The sequence below is a fragment of the Suillus discolor genome (assembly GCF_016758755.1).
Source record: "Suillus discolor strain FC423 chromosome Unknown F5147scaffold_22, whole genome shotgun sequence".
NCBI lineage: Eukaryota > Fungi > Basidiomycota > Agaricomycetes > Boletales > Suillaceae > Suillus > Suillus discolor.
This window is the reverse complement of record NW_024541269.1, coordinates 301824-322572: the sequence shown is the minus strand read 5'-3', so window position 1 is coordinate 322572 and position 20749 is coordinate 301824. Positions and strand designations below refer to the sequence as shown.

Genomic DNA, 20749 nt, shown 5'->3' with positions numbered 1-20749 from the left:
TCTTGATCATGTGATGCAGTATTCGTGTACTGGTTGTGATATCAATTGTCGTGGTACAGTTCGTGCGTTGAATGTAGAACGGAACGATTGTCTTCTTTTTCTAGAGGTCTAGTAGAAGGAGAGACTAGTGTAAAACATGCAACTTGATCAAAATTCCGATGCCGTTACCACGTAAGCCTAAAATAGGAGCTGTTTGTGTTGTCCGGACGCTCGACCAGCTCACAATTCAAATTGTGCACTGGGTCACACAATATGTCACCTGCAAGGTCATCAAGCTCAAGGCCGGGATGGGCTTGTACCAAAGATTGGTATGCATGGTACTAATTAAATACAATGTGTACAGTGAAGACATGTGCGCGATAATGATAACAATAATGCCATAAAGTAACAAATAACCATGTTCAGACAAGGAAAAAAGACAGTACTTTTGAACGAACGGAATTCTAGATAGTGAGTGGGTTGCTAGTTGGATGCCTTAGAAAATTCGAATAGGAACGCAAGCCCTTAGTGCGTCCTGCTGAAAGAGAACAGTCACGTCCAAGTAATACTGGAACCTACCCTCAGATGTGAATCTTCTGTTATAGGAGGGAGCTCACCTTGACGCTAACACCAGGCCAATCGACTTCTGGTATCATATCCTTTGACAACCGGAATTTGCCCTTATACAGGCCATTGGGTAGATACGCCTGGCATTCAGAACCACCATGGTCATTAGGATGACGGGGACGCTTTGGAAATCCAACAGACACTTGTGTTTGTACAGTATGAGTTTCCGAGAAGGAAACTTGTGGTAATTCAGGGAGTGGTTTGTACCGGACGGCAGCTGAGAAAGGCTCTTCACGGCTCTTTGGTACGCGAACCACCGCAGTTGCAACCATCTTTGCTGCACGCTTTAGTAGCTTGGTTCGCGATGTCGGAAAAGGGCCAGATGGACTGTCTGAATCATCACTGAGTTGTGTGGTATCGGGGGGAGTAGGGGGTAGCTGGGGCTTTATGGTAACTTTACGGACTAGGGAAACAGCAATGGTGGCATCGGCAGCGATTTCTCGAGCAAGTACGGCGCATTGAGGTTTTGTTGTAAATACCACAAAATATGGGACAGAGATACATCGAGAAAATGTTTGCGAGCGTGGCAGAGTGACCTACAAATTCTGTTCATAAGATGATACACATGTGTGCCACTCCTTCGACCTACCGCGCAATGGAACGGAACAGATCGCTCTGGTGTAAGAGGAGTTTCGAGCCATAATTCAGACGCGATATTGGAACTGTCCATAGACTGAAAGTCTGTGTTTGGACGAAACAGAATAGGAACTTCCAGCCTGTAACCTATGAGGTGAGCATCTGAAAGCTAGTGGTGCCTGGCATTGGAACGCACATCCCGCTGGTCTCCGACATATCTGAGGGCTCCCACGCTGCAGTAATGTGATATGACACCTCAGCCTTCTCCACAATAGACAAGTCTCCTCGCCTGTTATCGCAAGGCATCGAAGCATAGAAGGTGGGAGGCATCTCTTCACCTGGTCGACTGCCGCGAGGAATTTCGAAGCTGAATTCGCAGAATCTAGGCGCAGGGCCATTCAAATTCGAGCGACTGGGAAGTTTCAGCACCCAAAACACGTCGGAAACAACAGTAAACGGATCATGGAAAGGTGAAATAGCAATGACAGTAGAGGACGATAAGAATATGTGCTTGCATTTCGAAGCTTTAGGTCCCTGGGCAGATTCGTCGTCTAGATCCTCCTTTACAGAGATATACTCAAACACGCCTTCAATCTACAATAGTAATAGTTGAGTTCACGTGTATAACTCATGGTATAAGTTAGACTTACAGATATGTTCAGTCGACCGTTTTGTGAACAGTTCGGACCTATAATAACCTTGCCTTCGACCTTGTCGTGATCTCCGAAGACTGGGCAAGAAATTGTTTCATCAAGTCCGACCTGTTTGATCGTTTTAATAGAGGAGCTATATAGTTGCATATCCAGAAGTAACGAGCTGTGCATACCAGTCAATGACCGATCGCCTGGTGCATACCACTGTACTTGTGACACTCACTGGAAGGTGGATACATGTGAATGCGAAGGATTAAGACAGCTGTCGAGCCCCGCAGCCTGCACGAAGCTCGATGGCGGTGGCAATGCACTGGGGTCGAGGCTCGGGCGAGGCTCGACTCGGAGCGCCAACGTCATCCTGAGGGATGAATAGGAGAGTGGCCGTGAACCTCTAGAAGGTACAGTGAGCCTCGTTCCTCATATAATATTAACCCTCAAACCCTGCCGTCCAACGTTTAGCTCTGCTTGACAGAGAAGTAGGGTTCAGGAATGTGAGTGGGACCTATTTGTATGGAAACAGTCAAGTTCTAATATTGAAAATGATTTAACATTTCCCTCGTAGCCATGAGAAGAAAATAACTGGAATTTCACACTTAAGATCTCTGCTGATTTCGCCAAAATCATGGAGTTTGTTTTCAGACACACCGTGACTTTGAATAGTACACCACGACCCACGTTGTCGACAAAGGTACCTAGTTGTCGTGAAGGGCCCCATGATGTTGTATCTGGCAATAGTAATGCCTCGCAAGCTAGCCTGAGGTTCCTGGCATCAAGTTTACGGTCGAGATTTCGAATGTCACTGAGGCTTCCCCAGCACCGCAGCGAACGGTTCTCAGAAATGATTGGTGGGCTCAAGACAACAGGACGTTCCTGAGAACTATAATATTAAAAAAAGCGCCCAATAAGGTGGCTGTAGGCACATGCAATGATGCGGCAACGCCGGCACACCCAGGCTGGTAAATAATTTCTCACGAGCGAAGCTCAAGGGAACTATGTATTAAACCTGGCCTGGCGGGGTTTGTCAATTTACAATTCCTGTCAACGTTGCTACGCCAAATATCTCTTTCATGTCAGGCTCGAAGATTGTGGTTACAGGTAGACATGTCTCCCTTCCATCTGAGAAGCCTCGTACTGAAGAACGATCAGGGGCATCTGGTGTTCTCGGCACTGCGGTTCATAAGGCATTCGAGAAGGCATTGCGATATGAGGTTGTGGGCTTAAAGAATAAAAGCACCGCTAGCCATCTAGTGCAGCTAGATTTGACAGATAAAGAAGCGACCAAGCAGAAGTTGGAAGAAATTAAACCTACCTGTAAGAACGATTTCGAGGTGGTTCCGCGCAGGTCTTCACTGTGATTGGCAAGGGGTGATCCATTGCGCCGCTGAAAGGCGACCTGATGTTGCCGAGAAGGTATGAATATTCACACCGACGTCGATGTTATGTTGATCCGTATCACATATGACCTCAGGATCCAGTCGGAACCCAGCTTGTTCGTCAGAAGATAACTTAATTATTAGCAGTGCCATCTGACGGCACTTGTCCAGCTGAATGTCGAAGTGCCGGGGTACCTTGCTGAACTCGCGAAGGCCATTAACTTTACACTCGTGTATATCTCTACTGGTGAGCATCGCACTGTAGCTGTCATGAATTCATTGTGATTCAATAATGAATAGACTACGTTTTCGACGGAAGATCGCCTCCTCCTGGCGGGTATACACCAGAGTTGCCTACTAACCCACTTCAGATCTATGGTCAGACTAAACGGGATGGCGAGACTGCTGTATTGCAAGCTCGGCAACAGGGTTCCAGGGCAGTTGTTTTGAGAGTTCCAGTATTGCAAGTGACCTCCCGTCGCACTGCTTCGTTTTGACTGTGATCTCATCCACGCTTAGATATGGCCCTGCACCTAACAATGCAGACTCAGCCGTTAATATCCTCGTTGATGTTGTACAGGACCAATCAAAGGAATCTAACATGGATGACTATGCGATCAGGTATCCTACCAATGTATTGGACATTGCATCCTTTTTAGTCCGCTTGACGGGTATGTGCAAATTTCTCCCTGTCGGGAAACCATCGCACTAAATACGAGGTTTGAAAGATATCAGCTTCGATGCTTTACCGCCAATTCTCCACTATTCGGCGAACGAGTCCTTCACAAAGTATCAGATGTGCAAAATCTTTGCCGACATCCTTGGTCTCAATGACATGAATCATATCAAGTCTGTCTCAACACCTCCAACTGGTGCTGGTGCCACATCACGCCCTTACAATTGCCACCTATCTACTGTTGAGACAGAGAAATTACTTCCATTAGAATGTACAAGGTTTAGAACGTGGTGGGAGGAATATTTACACGATGGCGGAAAGTAAATACCTTATCAGAAGAGCCCTCCTTCTCCGAATTCAGCCATTGATTCATGAACTATTCGCGTTCCCTTGATTGATGTCAGTGATCACTGTTTCTCCTTCGCAGATTCCTTTCTTTGCTCTTTCCCTGTCTCCTTAATTCCTCCACGTTCTTTCTGGTGGGAGAGTCAACTGATGATTACGTGCATCCCCGCTGCTCTCGGTAATGAACTCACCAACTCTGGCTCAGCAAAGTAGGCTAAAATGTTCAAAATTGAATAGGGATACAACAGTCGTGTTGGATGATACGCACTCTTTCGTTGCTCCGCATCCAACATTGGCTCCGAGACACTACCATCGATGGAAGAAACCCCCATAGGGATATGTGAGCCTGTATATTCAAGAGGTGGTGATTGTGTGCCTCCAGATGACATTCTGTTCGAATTTACGGTGCGTAGATGATGATGGTAAGTCGCAACCCCTGTGCACAGCCTGTGCACCTGAACGTTGAACTATGACATCATGTTATCTTGTTGCTATTTATGGTATTTGTACAGAGGTTTGGCAAGCTCCTTATCTTTTGCTCGCAGAATGATCTGATCCCCCGTCCTTCGTCTCGTCGTCTACTTCCTCAATATCCCGTAAACTGCGTGCCGTACGTTCATATCCAGATACGTCGATTTCCTCGAACGTGTCAGCGGCACCGATTACCGGGAAGACGCGATTCAACGCCCAATAGACAATTGCAGAAACTCCAAAGCCCGTAAAGAACGACAACTCATATATCCGAGTAGCTGCTAGAGGGACCGCGCACCCGGCTGGGAAATCACATCTCAGGATCGATGCATCGCGACCGTGGTGATAACTCACTGGCTCCAGCGAAACCGACAGCGTTAATAAGGATCCCGGAAATATATGCGGTGTATGCCCTTAACAACACTTGTCAGGGTTGAACGCTTCAAGGCAATCAAAGCTCTCACCGGAAGTTGATCCCATACGTGTACCAGTACCAGCTGCCCCTTTCGGTGTTATAGAGGTCCTTCACATTATAATGACCCTTGCGGATGATGTAGTATTCCGTCACCTACAGCAACCCGTTCACAATAGTGAAAAGAACAATTACAGAAGCGCCTACATACCATCACCCCAGCAATGGAGCTCAGGAACACCGAATATGCGGAGAGGTAAGAAGTGAACTCATTACTATTTTTCAGAAGGTTCCATGGACACATGGCGAGACCAACGGTAGCAGCGATATACCCGCCACGTCGGATGTTCTGCGGTTGGTTCTTGAGTACGTTAGTTCTGAGTATACACTGGATATGCATACAATAAAACGAGGGAACAGTGCGGTCAAATCGCATCCCGCCGACACTGAATTCGCGCAGATGTTCGTGCTTGATAACCAATGTCAGCTCGGAGCCCGTTCTGAAGTCTGGGTATATTATTTGACACACCCCATCTAGGAGGAGAAGAAGCATTAAATTCGCAATAGCAAAGAAAATATGCGACGTCACCTGTGACAGCATGAATGATGCTGAGATAAACCATACCTGCAAGGAGGAAGACGTAAAAGCGTGTCAGACATAGACCAAGCTCCTCGGATATCACAATCACACACCCCGAATCTCGTTGCTTTCGACGGATTGTCGTTCAAGAAATTTCCCAACAGTTCGATGGGCGACCAAATGGCTGTCCCGTAAATTGCCTGCGACGACGAGCTCACAAGGATCCCGATCAAACTTACAAATGCCGCACTTAGAGGAATCGCAAACAGTTGTGGGTATAGCGCGGCGGATGAGGTGCGAGCGCGGGAGGCAAAATCCGGTGCGTTGGTGACCAGGGTTACCTTGTTACTGATGCATGACATCGAACTGACCACCATAGCCCAGCCTAGCTTTGATCCCTGCAGTGTAGAAGGTTGATGCATGATCGGACCGATTCCGCTGAGCTTTCACAATGCACCATACGAGAAATGTGATTGAGGCTATGGGCATCAGGATGGGTGTCACAAGGAAAAAGTGGCGGCTGAGGAAGGTCGCTTTATGACCGTCTTCATGGGAAGATGTGAATGTACTTACACCTTGTGCACAGGGAACCAAATGATCGGCAGCGAAATGAGCCAGAAGAGGAAGAAGCATAGGAAATCCCGAGTGTCCGTTCCAGAGGACGCAGGCATCGAATTTGCTATCGGCCAGCTTCAGTTGAGTATGATTACCATAGAAAATGATAAACGCACGCAGGTCATATATGCTAGGCCACATCGCTCTGAGCATTACGAGCACACAGGAACCTCCGATGCTCGCCTGGACGCCATACCATATGCTATGTTGTTTAGCTCGCGCATCATTGCGAAGCTGGGAAGGCGTACCATGCCATAGCGGCGCGATTAAAGACACACCACAAACTTCCAAACATCCCGAAGCTCGTGCGATTCACGATTGGAAACATCACATGGAAGATAGCACCAGGACGTGCATTCAGGACAAGGAAAGGCGCGACAACGCCATAACCCAGCCAGGTGCATATCCAGGCTTGCCACCACGACATCCCTAGTTGGATCATGGAGCTTGAAGATTTTAATACCGATCAAAATTATAATGATGATGGTGAGCGTACGATACGATCATCCACATGTTTATGTTGAACGTGTCCGCTGTCCAGAAGGCAACGTAGTTGTATGCACGCCATGTGCGTTTCTCCGGCTCAACAGGCAGCAAATCGTAGTTCTATCATAAAGCAAATTGCCGTCAGTACATGGGGGGATCGTAACAATTGTGGATACTCACGGCAACGAGCTGCTCAGTAATGGTGAGGTTGGAGTCATGAGTGACTTCAAAGCTTTGGATGATCCTATTAAGCAGGCCCATGACAAGTTCAAATGGTAAGAGGGCGCTATCATCGTTCACGCGCTCGGACTCGCAGTTCTTTAACTCTACTCGGATGCTTATCATGCATAGCTAACGCCACTCACGCGGCACCCCGACACCCATTTCACATGTTATCTTGGGCTACCAGGCGGTCACCGGCAGCTCCCTATGCGTCAAGATCCTCCAAAATGGCCCTCCGTTTCTGATAAAATTGGAGTGAATGAACAATCTAAAGATGCAACGAGCAGCAGCTAACAGAACCATATGTTTTCAACATACGCCCACCAGGAATTTTTAACTTCGGCGAAAGGCTTCTGCAGAAAGTACCGCGACAGAAGTAAGTGCATTCCATGGTGTTTCTCTGTATCGGCTCGGAGATAACTTGCATTTGTATGCCAGTCACTCGCCTGTGAGTGCCTGCCAAGTCTTTCCGAGGTTAAAACAAGATGATCGATTGAGACGTGAGTGTGAAGTAGGCTCGTGACCAGCCTGGCTTATCAAGTCGAGTGACTGGAGCCAGGCTGGTCGATCTCAGGCGAAGCACGGAGTTTGAATTTTAGCAGGTGCCGGTCATGCCGCTTTAGGTACACCGCTAAGTGCCGCTTTGGCCCGAACCGAGGTAAGTAGTGCGAAAGTTATATAACACACATAGCGACTTGCTAGGTACTAGTTCGATTGGAGCCTTGCCACATAAGTAATAAATTTAACCTGCATCAGTAAACTACAACTTTCTCACAGAGGTCACACACATGGGGCCTCACAACAGCAAGTCACGAGGCTCCACAGTTCACACAGGCTCACAGTTCATAGTGACACAACACTTCCAGTCGCTCATAGCTAAACAAGACTCACAGTTAAACAGGGCTAAGGTTCCTAGTGGCATAATCTAGTACTATAAAGTTGTTTGACTTCAAGCTCAGCTGGACTCAAACAAAAGTGTGACAAGAATTGATTCCATATGGCTCAAAGCTACATAGCATAACTACGGAAATACCAAATATATAGACAAGGACAACATAACACAAAATGATGATACAAGACCTCGAATACTATGAATCGATCAAGAATTATTCCAGAACGTCGCCCATGTAAACCTTCCAAGCGTGAAGCATTAGAATCAACAATATTGCAAGAGAAAGGACACACATACCACGCAAACTTGATGGACCTTGTTCTTGTGATGGATAACTGGGAGGGATGTGGGACCAACCATGATCTCTAAAAACAACTCTCATACATCCCAGCCCAATATCTGTCTGATCTATCATCTTCTCAGCTGCTGCTGCGCGAACTCTGAGCAGGCTTGCAAACACCTCATTTTTGTGTATCACGCAGTCTGCAAGCTCTTTCTGAGCGAGGAAGACATCGCACTTGGCTCTTGCAAGATTCAGCACAAGGCTTGCCTCAGTGTTAGTTGGTTCGTGGACTCCGGGCTATTCCAATATAAGGCGTGATGAAAAATGGCGGAAATGACTTGGATGGACTCACAATTGAATTAACAGCTTCAAGAATTTTGTATAGGTCACATATACCACGAGGTGCTCCCTCATTGTATTCGTCATTGGAGCGAGAAGAATTGTCAGGGCAAGAAGCAAGTGCTGACAGTGATTGCAAAGTAGCGATATTAAACTTGAGCAATGAGGATGACATGAGTCAGTATCCGGAAAATGCCGAATTCAAATCTGATTTTGTTTCGCTAAGTCTGCGACTCATAGATATCAATATCAGTGCCTTGAGCGCCATGGCACTAGTTCCAGGTCATTGCCCATCGTGCGGAAAGCAATTCAAGGACCATACCTCCGTCGCTTGTCATATGAGTCAACCTCGTTCTGGCTGTAATAGCTGGCTAGACGACTTAATCCAACTCAACTCCATCTTGCCACCTAGTAGTACAGAACATGATCCCATGGTGGTGGACGACATCAACGACCCTCAAGTAGATGCGAGTTTCTATGATTTCTGGAGTCAAGGAGAGGATTTGGATTCTGAAGGCGGAACTTGGGATGAGGACAGTGAGGTCAAAGCAACTGACTATTATCCAGAGCCCCCACTGGCTTTCAAAGAGGGTTACACATTTTTAAGCTTATTCGATGCTGACGAAAACAGTATATATCACAAAACAAATCTCTACTATCCATTCAGTGGTAGGAGGGAATGGCAACTTGCCGCGTGGCTTCTGCGTTCGGGCTTAAGCATGGAGAAAATGAATTCTTTTCTGGCGCTAGAGATGGTCAGTGTTTGATTTAATATTGCCATGATCACTTCTCTGAGACGGTACTTAGATCGATGACCTACCTTTATCCTTCCGTTCAGCAAAAGAGCTACGTGGTCGAGCTGAATCGCTGCCTAGCGGTCCACGTTGGAAGTCCCAGGTTATTCAAATGTCGCATCCCACAAAGTCTCCGGCTGTTCTTTACTGGCAGGATCCTCTTGAATGTATCGCTACAATATTCAACCATCCTTTATTTCGCAATTGTCTCGACTACACGTCTCGCAAGGAGTATAGCACAACACAGAGGCACTCTCGGATATATACTGAATGGATGACGGGTGATCATGCCTGGGAGATGCAGGTATGTATCAGTCCCTCTTGAAGTCATCGTCTCATTTGTTCTTGAAGTCGGCGCTTCCCGTGGCGCAACTCTCCTTGGAACTATTCTATCATCGGACAAGACATGCATTACTGCATTGTCAGGCGATCACGTCGCACACCCTTTCCTCATCAGCCTCGCCAACATCTACATGACCACGCGACTCAAATCGTCCTCCAATGCTTTCCTTCTTACTGCCCTACTACCGGTCGCAAAATTTGTTCACAAAAACAAACGAATGAAATGCGTGTTGCAGGATCGGCTCGTTCACAATTGCTTGAACATCATACTCAAACCATTGAAGTTCGCTGCTTGAAACGGCATGATGTTGTCAGATCCTATGGGTCGCAGTTGTTACTGCTTTACTATGCTCGCTAGCTATATTGCTGACACCCCTGAGGCAATGATGCTGTCATGCATTGGTGGCAAGACATCTCCAGTGACGATGGCAATGTACAAACAATTTGGGGATCCCTTCCAGCACATACCCCGGACTTGAGAAAAAACTCTTGAGCAATTGAAAATCGTGCGCTCACATGCTTGTCCAGATGATCTTGAAGCATTTTTCCATGAGGCTGCAGAAGTTTCGCCTAAATGGGGTGGATGAACCATTTTGGTGGGACTGGTTGCTAGCAGAACCATCCCGGTTTTTGACACCTGAATCACTTCACCACATTCACAAGGAGTTTTGGGATCATGATGCACAATGGATTATCCTTGCAGTGGGAAAGTCTGAGATAGATTTTTGATTTTCAATCATACAGCCCACTACTGGTTATTGGCACTTTCATACAGGTATCTCAAAACTTAAGCAGGTTACAGGCCATTGTCACTGAGACGTCCAGCAGTCAATTATCACCAGTCAGCATAGATGCAGCACCTCCCGGTGTTGTTGTTGCTGTACATGCACTCATGCACTTTTGATATCTTGTGCAGTTGCCATCTATTGATGGTAGGGATCTTACTTGCATCACAGCTGCACTGGACGAGTTCCATGCGAACAAGCACACAGTCATTGCTGCTGGTGTCCACCAGGGCAAAGGTGGTAAAGTTATCGACAACTGGCATATTCCAAAACTTGAGCTTATGCAGAGTATCATCCCCAGTATCCGCAACTCCGGCATCATTGCACAGTGGTCTGCGGATGTCACTGAACATGCGCACATCACCGAGGTCAAAGACCCTGCAAGATCCAGCAACAACAACAATTATGACCCACAAATCTGTCGTTACCTTGATCGCGCTGATAAATGCAATCAATTTGACCTCACCACAAGCCTGTTAGATCACTCGGAGGACCTGGGAGTTGTTGGGGAGGAATTTGTCGAGGATGATGAAATCGATTATTACACAGATGGCATTCCTGCAGAGCTACCATCCCCAACTCAAAGACCTGGACAGCTTCGTCCTATCACAGATTACTTTTCAATCGCCAAAATACTCCAACAGAAGGAAGTTGGATTGGTACCTGTCCCACTTTGTGCTTTTGTCATCAGACGCACTGCTCTTCATCTCACTTACAATTTATCCATCAAGAATACCACTGTCAATGAAGTTGCCATCATGTTTGGCCTTCCTGACTTGTGACCTGCTACTGCCAATTTTCTTTACCAGTGAAGCGAACTACAGTAGTCACATTCACTCGATAGGTGGTCCTAGAAGGGCTGTGCATGACACTGAGCTCCCATTTGACAAAGTTCAAGTGTGGTTTAAAGTTCGTTTGCAGGAGACCAAGTTTCATGATCCTCATATCATTTGACCTACTCAAACGCTTAATTGCACACCACCTAGTGACCCTTGGACATTAGGTCGTTATGATACAGTTATCATTCAGACCAGCTCAGGGCACTCCTGGCCTGCCAGCGGCCTTTCAGGTACATTCTTTCTGTTTTTCATGGTAATCTTCACTAAGCCAAATAATGATCCCCTGCAGGGCACTCCATTGCGCAAATTAGGCTTGTCATTCGCCCTGTTGGCAAAAGCAAGACATGATGGGCATGGGACGATCAGTACTTAACTTATGTCCAATGTTTTGATATTTCCAGTGAACGCAATCTGACCACTCAATTGCACACAGTGAAAAGAGCAAAACACTCTAATGGTACACAGATGGGCGACATCATTCCAGTCTCTCAGTTTAAAGCACCTGTCCATCTCATTCCTCATTTTGGCGCTACCGCAGACACACATCTCACAGCGTACAATAGCATGGAACACGCCACGGAGTTTTGGCTGAATTATTTTTGGGACAAACATACCTTTTTTGCACTATCCAAGTAGTACTTGCACCAAGTCTATACTTGATATGCACCATTTTCATAGGCTAAAAGATATACTAGGTACTATTCAGTATTCTGTTGTTGAATGTCATTGTTGCTCTTACCTGGCACTAGCTTGAAATCATGGCACCTGCAGAACACAGTAAAACCATAGACTTTGGGATGAAGTTAGCATCACTGATGTCAGCTCCCCATGTCAGTGATGTGCCTACACTGGATAAACTCACTGATCTTGAGCTTAATCACTTAATCATCAAAGAAGAAGAACCAGCTGATGCTGAGCAGCCTCTCAGTTATATGTTATCACATATTTTTAGGACATTCACCCTTGAAGTCCCAGACATCACAGAGCTCCAGGTTCCATTACATAACATTTGTTATTATGACTCCAGACTACACAATAAATTTGCTCACCTCGATAAACAGTCCATGGTTCCCTTGTATGATGATGTCAACTGTAGATGGAACTGGGCCCTTCCAAAGTTGCACTGTGAATCTGGCATTGATCAACTACCCAATCTTGAAGAGGATGGAGATGGAGAAGAGAATAGCAGGAGAAACTTGGAGTTTGGGAGTGGTGGGGAGAGCCCATCAACTCAAGAGCACCCTCCGGGGGTCAGCACTACCAGCAATGACAGCCTCAAACCACACATGTTGGAAGATATCTTCTTGGCATTCTTTAACATCACATGTGCTGCTGTTGCCCAGAAGAAGTGAACAGAAGTTATGGTGGCAAACAGCGGAGCAGTCGTTCGCACTTGGAGTGCACACAACTCCACACGCCCTGTGAAGGATCAAGAAGTCTCATGGAAGCCTGACCTTGTGTTGTTGGATGACGTGGAGGCTCGCTGGGATACCACTAAGGCAGTTTGTGAGTTAACATCGCAACTCTACACACCCACTGTTACGCTGACCGTCGGTCGGCGTGTGCGAACTAGGATAGGTCTTCTCAGCGACGACTCGAGTGAGTCTACTGAAGCTGAGCGTGGTCTGGCCTTGACGGAACGTCAAGGATTCCTCCGGCGATCTCGGTAAGATGGCGCTCGTCGAGATGCAGGGCTAGCGGATATGTGCTAAGTCGTATGGGGGCGACTTAGAAGTGCGGTCTCACACAAGGAAGCTGGTAAGCTTAGATGAGCAAGTTCTGGGGATGAACCTAGTAGATTAAAGTGAAGTATAATCTACAACAATGTGTCTACTTATACATAGTATATGTAAGTGTTCAAGCTCAGTCTATAATCTATAGTATATCTGTGATCTAAGATAACTAGACATGAGGTTGGATAAGGTACATGAGGCTTAACCTCTGATCAAGCATGCTGTGCCAAGGGCAGCTGCGCATAGGTACAGGAAGCGCCAAGTGCGCTCCGGATCTTCATGAAGCGACATGCGTTATGCATACGCTGATCTAGGGTGTCCATGAGGCGTACAGCCTCCATGGAACAGGTACAAGGCCGTCTAGGCCAGGAGCGGGGTCATAGCGCCAGGGGGCGGGGTCATAGCGGTCCAGACCGCTGTCTTTCTAGGTGCAGGCGGCGCACCGCCGCACGGGGAGTCTAGCAGAGCGGGGGCAGGCGTAGGGAGAGCTGGGGCTCTAGTAGGTGTTACAGATCCCTGTAACACCCACAGGCACAATTGGAAAGATGATTGATAACAAGGCTTACCTTCTCCTGAGACGCCAACCTTGGAGGCATTTTGTCTTACTTTGCTCCCTTACCAATGGATATCGCAAACTGCAAGTCCACATGTACGACCATGCAGATGGTGTCATGACACCTCCCATCCATATCGACAATGCTCCAAATCATTACCTGCAAATCTTATCCAGCATCGTCTTCGGTAGTCTTGAGTGTATTGGGTATGATCCTTCCATCAGTATATTTATGAAGACGCTTCGCCCTGCTCAACTCGAAAATCCAACTTCTCTCCCTTCTACGAACAAACCACCCACACAAGCTCAAGTGAACAGTCCCCAGACAGGAGGTCAGATCGGAGGCACTGCAACACCTGAGTCTGATTCAGGGATAGACTCAGATGTGGAGATAGGGCTCGGACTTAGAGGAAAGCCTCCCTATAGACCCCCCTCAGTTAGAAATACCCCAAGATCCCCTTCGTGTGACTTATTCAACCTCAATCAGCAGGATCATAGTCAACAACCATGCATATGATATTCTTGAACTCATATTCTCAAGTCAGGGCTCATTGGGTGTGGTACCATGTGCTATTTAGCCAGAAGGGATGATAAAGAATACATCATCAAGGATCATTGGGTCCTTGGGGGTAAAGATGTTGCATTGAATGAGGTTAAAATATTGCGGGAGATGCAAGGGGTCCGTGGCGTGCCAGAACTGGTCGAGTATTGGCTTGTCGAGATCGCGCCCAATGAGGTTGACAAAACGATGAACTCTCGATACAAGGTTTTGGGAAGTATCAGAGGCACCTCTCATACACATGTTCATTTGGTTTTGAAGCCTCGTGTGCAACCTTTGCATGCATTCTGGACAAGAGTAGAGCTGGTGAGCGCTCTTTGGGATATCATCAAAAGTATGTATTTGTTTATGTCTGATCCACCCTGTGTTCTAATGACATGTTTCTCAGTTCAACAGACAGTGGTCAAGGATTGTGGAATTCTTCACCGTGACTGTAGTCTTAATAATGCTATGATCGAGGATGACAGCAATGGGACCCACATACTTTTGGTTGATTGGGAATTTGCGGTGCATATCTATGCTGGCCAAAAATATGTTATTGGTGGGATGGTCAGTACTAATTATCTTCTACAAGAATTCATGCTCACAGTGAATATTAGGGCACATTGCCTTTCATGTCACATTCACTTCTGTGGCAGCTTTCAGAGGCTGTTGGTGACCCTGCAACATCTGCTCGCAGCTGAAGGTGAAGGTTGCCATGTCTTCCCTTGGAAAACTGCCTCCCCTCATCCAACATCACTACCATGACGATTTGGAGTCACTTTTTTTCCAGTCTTGGTGCACATCTGCATTGAATTCAGGGGTCCTCTTGGAGTTAGACATGATCTCTCAGCTGATAGGAGTCAAGAATGGCTACCGCATCTATGGTCCGCCGGCATGTTACAAGTGGGCAGTGATTTGAAGACTTCGTTTTTTTTTCACCCAAATGCACACAAACTCCAGAAACAATTCCACCCCTACTTTAAGACACTACTCCCACTTGCAACACAATGGTACCACCTGATCAGGAACAAAGGTTCGTTGAATGCAGTAACTTTCCAGGAGGTTCTCGATCTATTGGAAACACATCTTGCCAAGCTTCTGAAGAACAAGCCTTCCCCTGAGCTTCTGTTCGCAAAGAGGGTTATTGCAGTGCTGCCAAAAAAGAGACAGGCAAGTGACTTTGAGGATGATGATTGGGATGATGATTATCTTGACTAACCATCAATTACAGAACATACTAACCAGATTCATGGTCGGATGGGCTGGACAATGGAAGTTATGCCACAGTCCAAACGGAGCAGAACTACATAAATTTACTACAATCGTGATAGTTAATACCTTCATCCATAGAATAATACCCCCTCCCATGTACCATTTGAAATTGAAATATTCTCATGCAAAGTTTGAGTCATAATATGATATCTCATGCTTGGCCCTACTTGATACACTCACTACACACATTTACTCCCAGCCTATTGACTGACTGACTCCTCATATGAGACTCTTGGACTCGGCTAGCTTCTCATCAACCCCATTCTGTTACAGTCAACTGTAACATCTGAAAGAGCCCCCGCTCCGCTAGACTCCCGATGCGGCAACACGCTGCCAGAACCTAGAATGACAGTGGTCTGGACCGCTGTGACACCACCCCTGGCCTAGTAGGGCCTTGTACCTGATCCCTAGAGGCTGTACACCTCATGTAGATCCGGAGCGCCTGGAGGCGCCTCATGCTTGATTAGAGGTTAAGCCTCATGTATCTTATCTCGCCTCATGTACTGTTATCTCTGACTCACCATGACTAGCATAGATCCCCAGATATGAACTGAGCTTGAACCCTTATGTACAGCATATATAAGTAGACAGATTATTGTTTGTATTCCTTACTTTAATCTACTAGGTTATCCCTTGAATCCTGTTCAACTAAGCTTCCAACTTAGTTGTCTACCGATTGCACTTCTAAGGTGGCTCGCAGCGCCTTAGTCGACTTCTCGCTAGCCCTTCATGTCGACGAAGCCACAGAGCCTTACTGAGATAGACGGAGAGACTTGTCGATATTCGTCGACTCATAAGACACTCTTAACCTTGACAGCACATTTGTGCTTGTGTCAAGAAGACCTATCCTAGTCATAACACATTCACAACCCCCAGGCTGCGCTGTATTACATTTGGTGCACTTCAAGTTGTCCAATGATGTATTTAGTTATAGTTATTTTCAAGCGCTTTTCAAGCTGTGATGGTGGATTATATTTAAAAGTGAGTATCAGTAAGTTATAGGTATGGTGGCTCATTTCTCCCCTTTGCTAGTCATGCCTGGAAGCCCTAAGAAAAAGAAAAAGAAGCACAAAGCTATAGACTGAGATCTCAAGGCGCTCGAAGGGCAAACAGCTCTAGCAAAAAGAGTGCATGCTCAGGCTAATGCACCATCTGCATCAATTCTCGATCAAGGAGCTGATTCACAGCCTCCTTGACAATCAGGATGCCCAGGCGCAGGGACAGGAGATAGGGGAGCTCAACCGGAGAAACTAGGCAATATCTTGCATGCTCCAGTGTGGATCAGCCAATCCAAGGGTGCCACCTCCCTTGATCTGAATGCTCCTGCAAACCCTCTTGCTCCTGAACTGACTTGCAGGGGTTGTGGAAGTCATTCCAAGGTATCTTTTCTCTCTGTTCATGTTGAACAATACTAAAGAGACATAGAAGAAACAATTCCCTCCACCATATAGCCCTTCAGTGCAACCAGACACCACGACTCTGAAATCATGCTCGAAGAAAAACAAGGTGAGTTGTTACTGTGTGAACGATCACATATTAATTCATATATGCAGGATACTGTCATTTCTGCCCCGAGCTTCAAATTCAACCATCAGCTGACTTTTTTGCAGCGGGAAGCTGGGGGACAATACAGATTTTCGCCACTGATTGTCCCTGCCAGTACAGAGCCAGATCTTCAAGCATTGAACAACTCCTTTGTGGCCACAGCCAAGAAGGTGCACACCCTGCCTGATTCCCATTCTTCTCTAAGTCAAACTCATGTTACTACTCTTAACATATCCCAACCTCAGGTTCCTGTCACTACCCATAGCATCCAAGATCCTATACTTTCCAGGACCAATTCATCTGTGGTGCTACCAGTGTACTCATCCTTTCAAATTTACATCAAGCATACTCACATTTGCCTCTGGTAAGTTTTTAGCAAAAAAGAAAATTCTGATCTGTGCATAAATTCAACAGCGATATTAATCAAGTTCAAAATCACCATCAATGACAATCATGCTATTGAAAGAACTGACAAAATACAGATAAATGTGCCTTGAGGATTCACTTCTGAATGAATTTATTGAAAGTGCATCCAACTGGTCTTAGCCAAGCAGTTGATACAACAGAATCTAAATCTGTCTGTATGGGTTCAAAATCTGTTTCTCTTGGACTGTGCAAGTTTGAAACCTGCCAATGAGAACATTTTTGTTTCATATTCTATGAAAGCACACCTTGACATATGCTTATGGTCACATCTTGCTGTGGAGTTGGCCAAGGCAATGACCACCACCAAGATGCTTATGAAGGCTGTCAAGGCATAAAAGGAAAAGGCCAAAGAAACCATTGTGACTGCATGTCCTGTGCCCACCAAAAATGGCAAAGAGAAGGCAAAACCCACTTCAACTGTATTGGAGGATATGGGATGGCTGGTAAGCTGACTCTTTGTTTGGGGTTTCAGTTATGCTGACATATTGATTATAGCGCTTGGGCGGACACATGACCACATCTTCCACTGAGAAGGCAGCCAAAGAATGTAAGCAGTATGCTGTATCTGGAGCTAACTGTGTCGGGAAGCCAAATGCAAGGTGCAACCCTTGCATCAAGGCCAGGAAAGCTTGTTCATTTGGTAAATCTGTGCTGTTTCTTGATGGTTTATTTAGCTAATGCATGATGAGTAGTCGCTGCAAAAAATAAGAAATATGCACCAGCTGCACTGAAGTGCAAGGTGCTGGCCTCTGCACAATCCTGTTAAAACCGTGCACAAAGGGTAGGACTGATTCCAAGGGGCTTGGCTTCAGCTCGTGCGCTGCGCCCCTTACCCGAGTATGTGCCCTTAATTGCAGATGACATCTGGAGGAAGTCTGTAGGACTTCCGATTGAGCGCGGGAAAGTCCGGAAGGACTGTCTGGATCTGGATGAGTGCAAGAAACTTCCGGAAATTACTATGAGGTTTCGTCCTGGTACAGATATGTGTAGTGGCTACTCAGGATGAATCCTGAGTAGAATGGATACAGAGGAAAGGCTGCAGGGACAAAGTCCGAAGCAGAATAGGTCCGGAGGACCGCGGGAAAGTTCCAGAGGAACTTCCGGAAACTCGGAGGAGCGGAGGAGCGGAGCTCCGGCCTAGGGAATTCCTCCCTAGGCCTGAGATGGATATTGACTAAGTCGGAGGACTAGAACTAGTATGAGGACTTAGTGTGAGGTCTAGTGCAAGGACTAATATGTGTAATATTCAGACTAAGGAAATACAGGAGTTTCTACAGGGTTTATATACTATGGAGGACATAACGGAGAATCAGTCAGCGCAGTCCAAGGCTATGCGAGGCTGTGGACGGAGGATGTAGAAAAGTCAAACACTAGTCTATCGGAAAATAGTAAATGAAGATGGAAATGAGAACATAGGAAAATAAAGGTGGAAATGAAATGAGGTATGGAAAATGAGTATAGACTAACTCGAGAAGGAACATACAAAGGGAAGAGGCACGAAAGATAGACGCGGGTCGGATCCGGATGTCTGGAGATGTTCAGATATGAGGGCATGATTGGTTCAGGTCCAGAAACAGGTGATTACCATAAGGGGATGAGCGCTGATTTAAGGTTTGGGTTTGGATATGAAGCATAGGTTGGATCTGGAGATCCTGAGAAGTGGATATGAAATCAGGTGTCCGAATATCGAATCTGGATGTGTGGATATACAAAGGTACAGGGATTCGGGCATATAGACATCTGAATAGATCAAGGACATGGACAGGGGATCCGGAGGTCCAGATGAGGCGTGGGAACATTGTTGGATGTAGGTCCGGAATACGGGATATGACAAATCCACTGTGCCTACTGTCGCTGCCTTTACTGTCGCTTTGCTAGATGCTGGTAAATTAGAGGTGGAGATTGTGGCAGATGGGACTACTGGTGGGGAGGTCACTGATGGTCCTAGGACTATCATGGTCCAGTGCATAAAAAGGTCACTTGCTTCTCATCCTGCACCCAAGCCTAAGCGCCCTTGCCTCAACATTGAGGCCCAGTTGGACAAAGCACACACCAAAGCTGCGCAGCTCTGGCTTAAGAAGACTGAGCTCCAAAAACAGAACAATAAGTACCAAGAGACACTGATTGACATGCATCAGCACTCCCAGACACAAGAATCAGAGTTGCTTCATATGAGCAACCACCTTTACTTGCTGTTGCACAATTGGGGGTCATGGGAGAAGGAGTTTGGTGAGATCATTGGGGAGTAGATAGCATTGGTTAGAATAATTTGGATTAGAATTGCTTGTTGGTGCCAATGCACCTTTGTTTTATTGTGTGATATGGAGAGTGGAATATACAGGTAGAGTGTCAGGTGATATATGGGAAGTGGTTGCATGCTATGCATCTTGCATGTGCTCAGTGTTACGTCGACTGTTGGTCGGCGTGTGCGAACTAGGATAGATCTTCTCAGCGACGACTTGAGTGAGTCTACTGAAGCTGAGCGTGGTCTGACCTTGACGGAATGTCAAGGGTTCCTCCGGCGATCTCGGTAAGACAGCGCTCGTCGAGATGCAGGGCTAGCGGATACGTGCTAAGTCGTATGGGGGCGACTTAGAAGTGCGGTCTCACACAAGGAAGCAGTTAAGCTTAGATGAGCAAGTTCTGGGGATGAACCTAGTAGATTAAAGTAAAGTCTAAGTACAATAATCTGTGTCTACTTATAGGGAAGTACTACAAGTATTCTAGCTCAGTCTGTAATCAATAGTATATCGTAAATCTATGATAGCCAGACATGAGGTTCAGATAAGATACATGAGGCTTAACCTCTGATCAAGCATGCTGCGCCAAGGGCAGCTGCGCATAGGTACAGGAAGTGCCAAGCGCGCTCCGGATCTTCATGAAGCGACATGCGGTATGCATGCGCTGATCTAGGGTGACCATGAGGCGTACAGCCTCCATGGATCAGGTACAAGGCCATCTAGGCCAGGGGCGGGGTCATAGCGCCAGGCGGGGTCATAGCGCCAGGGGGCGGGGTCATAGCGGTCCAGACCGCTGTCTTTCTAGGCGCAGGCGGCGCACCGCCGCGCGGGGAGTCTAGCAGAGCGGGGGCAGGCGTAGGGAGAGCTGGGGCTCTAGTAGGTGTTACAGATCCCTGTAACACTCAGGTTCATCTTTGTCAGGTTCTTCAATATCTTTGTCATCTTTACCAGTGACACTGGTCACCATGATATGCTCATTGCTATGCGGATGATAAGGGATAATGCAGAATGCCGCATAGTGCAGTTTGGAAATAACACCATCCAACTCAGCCAGCAGATATGAGCCTTCTTTTGTGTGGTGCACTACAATCATAGGTCCCAAGTATTGCAGCTTCATCTTCTTGCTTAACTCATATTCAATCTTCAAGTT

At 46.6% G+C, this 20749-nt stretch overlaps 8 protein-coding genes across 8 annotated transcripts; 5 read left to right on the top strand and 3 right to left on the bottom strand.

Moving 5' to 3' along the window:
• Window positions 1-288: 288 nt before the first annotated feature.
• On the bottom strand, window positions 289-2346 carry F5147DRAFT_611484 (uncharacterized protein). The gene is made up of 6 exons (XM_041432437.1): window positions 2059-2346; window positions 1833-1998; window positions 1379-1776; window positions 1196-1322; window positions 597-1142; window positions 289-547 (listed from the first exon to the last, which is right to left on the bottom strand). The coding sequence occupies exons 1-6, from the start codon at window positions 2190-2192 to the stop codon at window positions 476-478; spliced, it is 1443 nt and encodes a 480-aa protein (XP_041293781.1). The 5' UTR covers window positions 2193-2346; the 3' UTR covers window positions 289-475.
• A 471-nt stretch (window positions 2347-2817) lies between these two features.
• Window positions 2818-4702, top strand: F5147DRAFT_690832 (NAD dependent epimerase/dehydratase). The gene is made up of 10 exons (XM_041437098.1): window positions 2818-2930; window positions 2982-3146; window positions 3199-3245; window positions 3304-3324; window positions 3380-3455; window positions 3509-3671; window positions 3728-3879; window positions 3937-4360; window positions 4421-4443; window positions 4498-4702. The coding sequence occupies exons 1-8, from the start codon at window positions 2903-2905 to the stop codon at window positions 4206-4208; spliced, it is 924 nt and encodes a 307-aa protein (XP_041293779.1). The 5' UTR covers window positions 2818-2902; the 3' UTR covers window positions 4209-4360; window positions 4421-4443; window positions 4498-4702.
• On the bottom strand, window positions 4321-4702 carry F5147DRAFT_690827 (uncharacterized protein). Its single transcript, XM_041437097.1, has one exon. The coding sequence runs from the start codon at window positions 4616-4618 to the stop codon at window positions 4373-4375; it is 246 nt and encodes an 81-aa protein (XP_041293780.1). The 5' UTR covers window positions 4619-4702; the 3' UTR covers window positions 4321-4372.
• Window positions 4703-7550, bottom strand: F5147DRAFT_690821 (permease for cytosine/purines, uracil, thiamine, allantoin-domain-containing protein). The gene is given in 15 exon segments (XM_041437096.1): window positions 4703-5002; window positions 5055-5113; window positions 5165-5268; window positions 5324-5461; window positions 5515-5581; window positions 5697-5737; window positions 5806-6130; window positions 6150-6212; window positions 6266-6371; window positions 6424-6509; window positions 6556-6753; window positions 6804-6913; window positions 6974-7256; window positions 7311-7368; window positions 7441-7550. The coding sequence occupies 13 exon segments, from the start codon at window positions 7136-7138 to the stop codon at window positions 4758-4760; spliced, it is 1707 nt and encodes a 568-aa protein (XP_041293778.1). The 5' UTR covers window positions 7139-7256; window positions 7311-7368; window positions 7441-7550; the 3' UTR covers window positions 4703-4757.
• A 1410-nt stretch (window positions 7551-8960) lies between these two features.
• On the top strand, window positions 8961-9961 carry F5147DRAFT_575484 (uncharacterized protein; the record flags this gene model as incomplete). The annotated part of the gene is made up of 3 exons (XM_041431274.1): window positions 8961-9284; window positions 9337-9637; window positions 9675-9961. The coding sequence occupies 3 exons, from the start codon at window positions 8961-8963 to the stop codon at window positions 9959-9961; spliced, it is 912 nt and encodes a 303-aa protein (XP_041293777.1).
• A 3708-nt stretch (window positions 9962-13669) lies between these two features.
• Window positions 13670-15334, top strand: F5147DRAFT_772756 (uncharacterized protein; the record flags this gene model as incomplete). The annotated part of the gene is made up of 6 exons (XM_041441374.1): window positions 13670-14072; window positions 14121-14468; window positions 14523-14683; window positions 14734-14784; window positions 14826-15026; window positions 15077-15334. 6 exons carry the CDS (start codon window positions 13670-13672, stop codon window positions 15332-15334), a joined length of 1422 nt encoding a protein of 473 aa, XP_041293776.1.
• A 972-nt stretch (window positions 15335-16306) lies between these two features.
• Window positions 16307-18537, top strand: F5147DRAFT_652091 (uncharacterized protein; the record flags this gene model as incomplete). Its single annotated transcript, XM_041433590.1, has 9 exons — window positions 16307-16379; window positions 16592-16767; window positions 16814-16894; window positions 16942-17103; window positions 17223-17297; window positions 17698-17802; window positions 17855-17906; window positions 18217-18333; window positions 18377-18537. The coding sequence occupies 9 exons, from the start codon at window positions 16307-16309 to the stop codon at window positions 18535-18537; spliced, it is 1002 nt and encodes a 333-aa protein (XP_041293775.1).
• Window positions 18538-19141: 604 nt separating this feature from the next.
• On the top strand, window positions 19142-19608 carry F5147DRAFT_652090 (uncharacterized protein; the record flags this gene model as incomplete). Its single annotated transcript, XM_041433589.1, has 2 exons — window positions 19142-19166; window positions 19238-19608. The coding sequence occupies 2 exons, from the start codon at window positions 19142-19144 to the stop codon at window positions 19606-19608; spliced, it is 396 nt and encodes a 131-aa protein (XP_041293774.1).
• Window positions 19609-20749: the final 1141 nt, after the last annotated feature.

Bases quoted from the DNA above. Each gene is read 5' to 3' on its own strand.
- F5147DRAFT_690827 (XM_041437097.1), bottom strand. From the start codon at position 4,618: ATGTCATCTGGAGGCACACAATCACCACCTCTTGAATATACAGGCTCA.
- F5147DRAFT_690821 (XM_041437096.1), bottom strand. From the start codon at position 7,138: ATGATAAGCATCCGAGTAGAGTTAAAGAACTGCGAGTCCGAGCGCGTG. The intron at 6,914-6,973 runs GTGAGTATCCAC...GCTTTATGATAG, and splicing joins TTACTGAGCAGCTCGTTGCC to AACTACGATTTGCTGCCTGT. The intron at 6,213-6,265 runs GTAAGTACATTC...GACCTTCCTCAG, and splicing joins TGGTTCCCTGTGCACAAGGT to CCGCCACTTTTTCCTTGTGA.
- F5147DRAFT_611484 (XM_041432437.1), bottom strand. From the start codon at position 2,192: ATGACGTTGGCGCTCCGAGTCGAGCCTCGCCCGAGCCTCGACCCCAGT. The intron at 1,777-1,832 runs GTAAGTCTAACT...TTACTATTGTAG, and splicing joins ACGGTCGACTGAACATATCT to ATTGAAGGCGTGTTTGAGTA. The intron at 1,143-1,195 runs GTAGGTCGAAGG...CAGAATTTGTAG, and splicing joins CTGTTCCGTTCCATTGCGCG to GTCACTCTGCCACGCTCGCA.
- F5147DRAFT_690832 (XM_041437098.1), top strand. From the start codon at position 2,903: ATGTCAGGCTCGAAGATTGTGGTTACAG. The intron at 3,325-3,379 runs GTTCGTCAGAAG...GCACTTGTCCAG, and splicing joins ATCCAGTCGGAACCCAGCTT to CTGAATGTCGAAGTGCCGGG. The intron at 3,456-3,508 runs GTGAGCATCGCA...AATAATGAATAG, and splicing joins ACTCGTGTATATCTCTACTG to ACTACGTTTTCGACGGAAGA.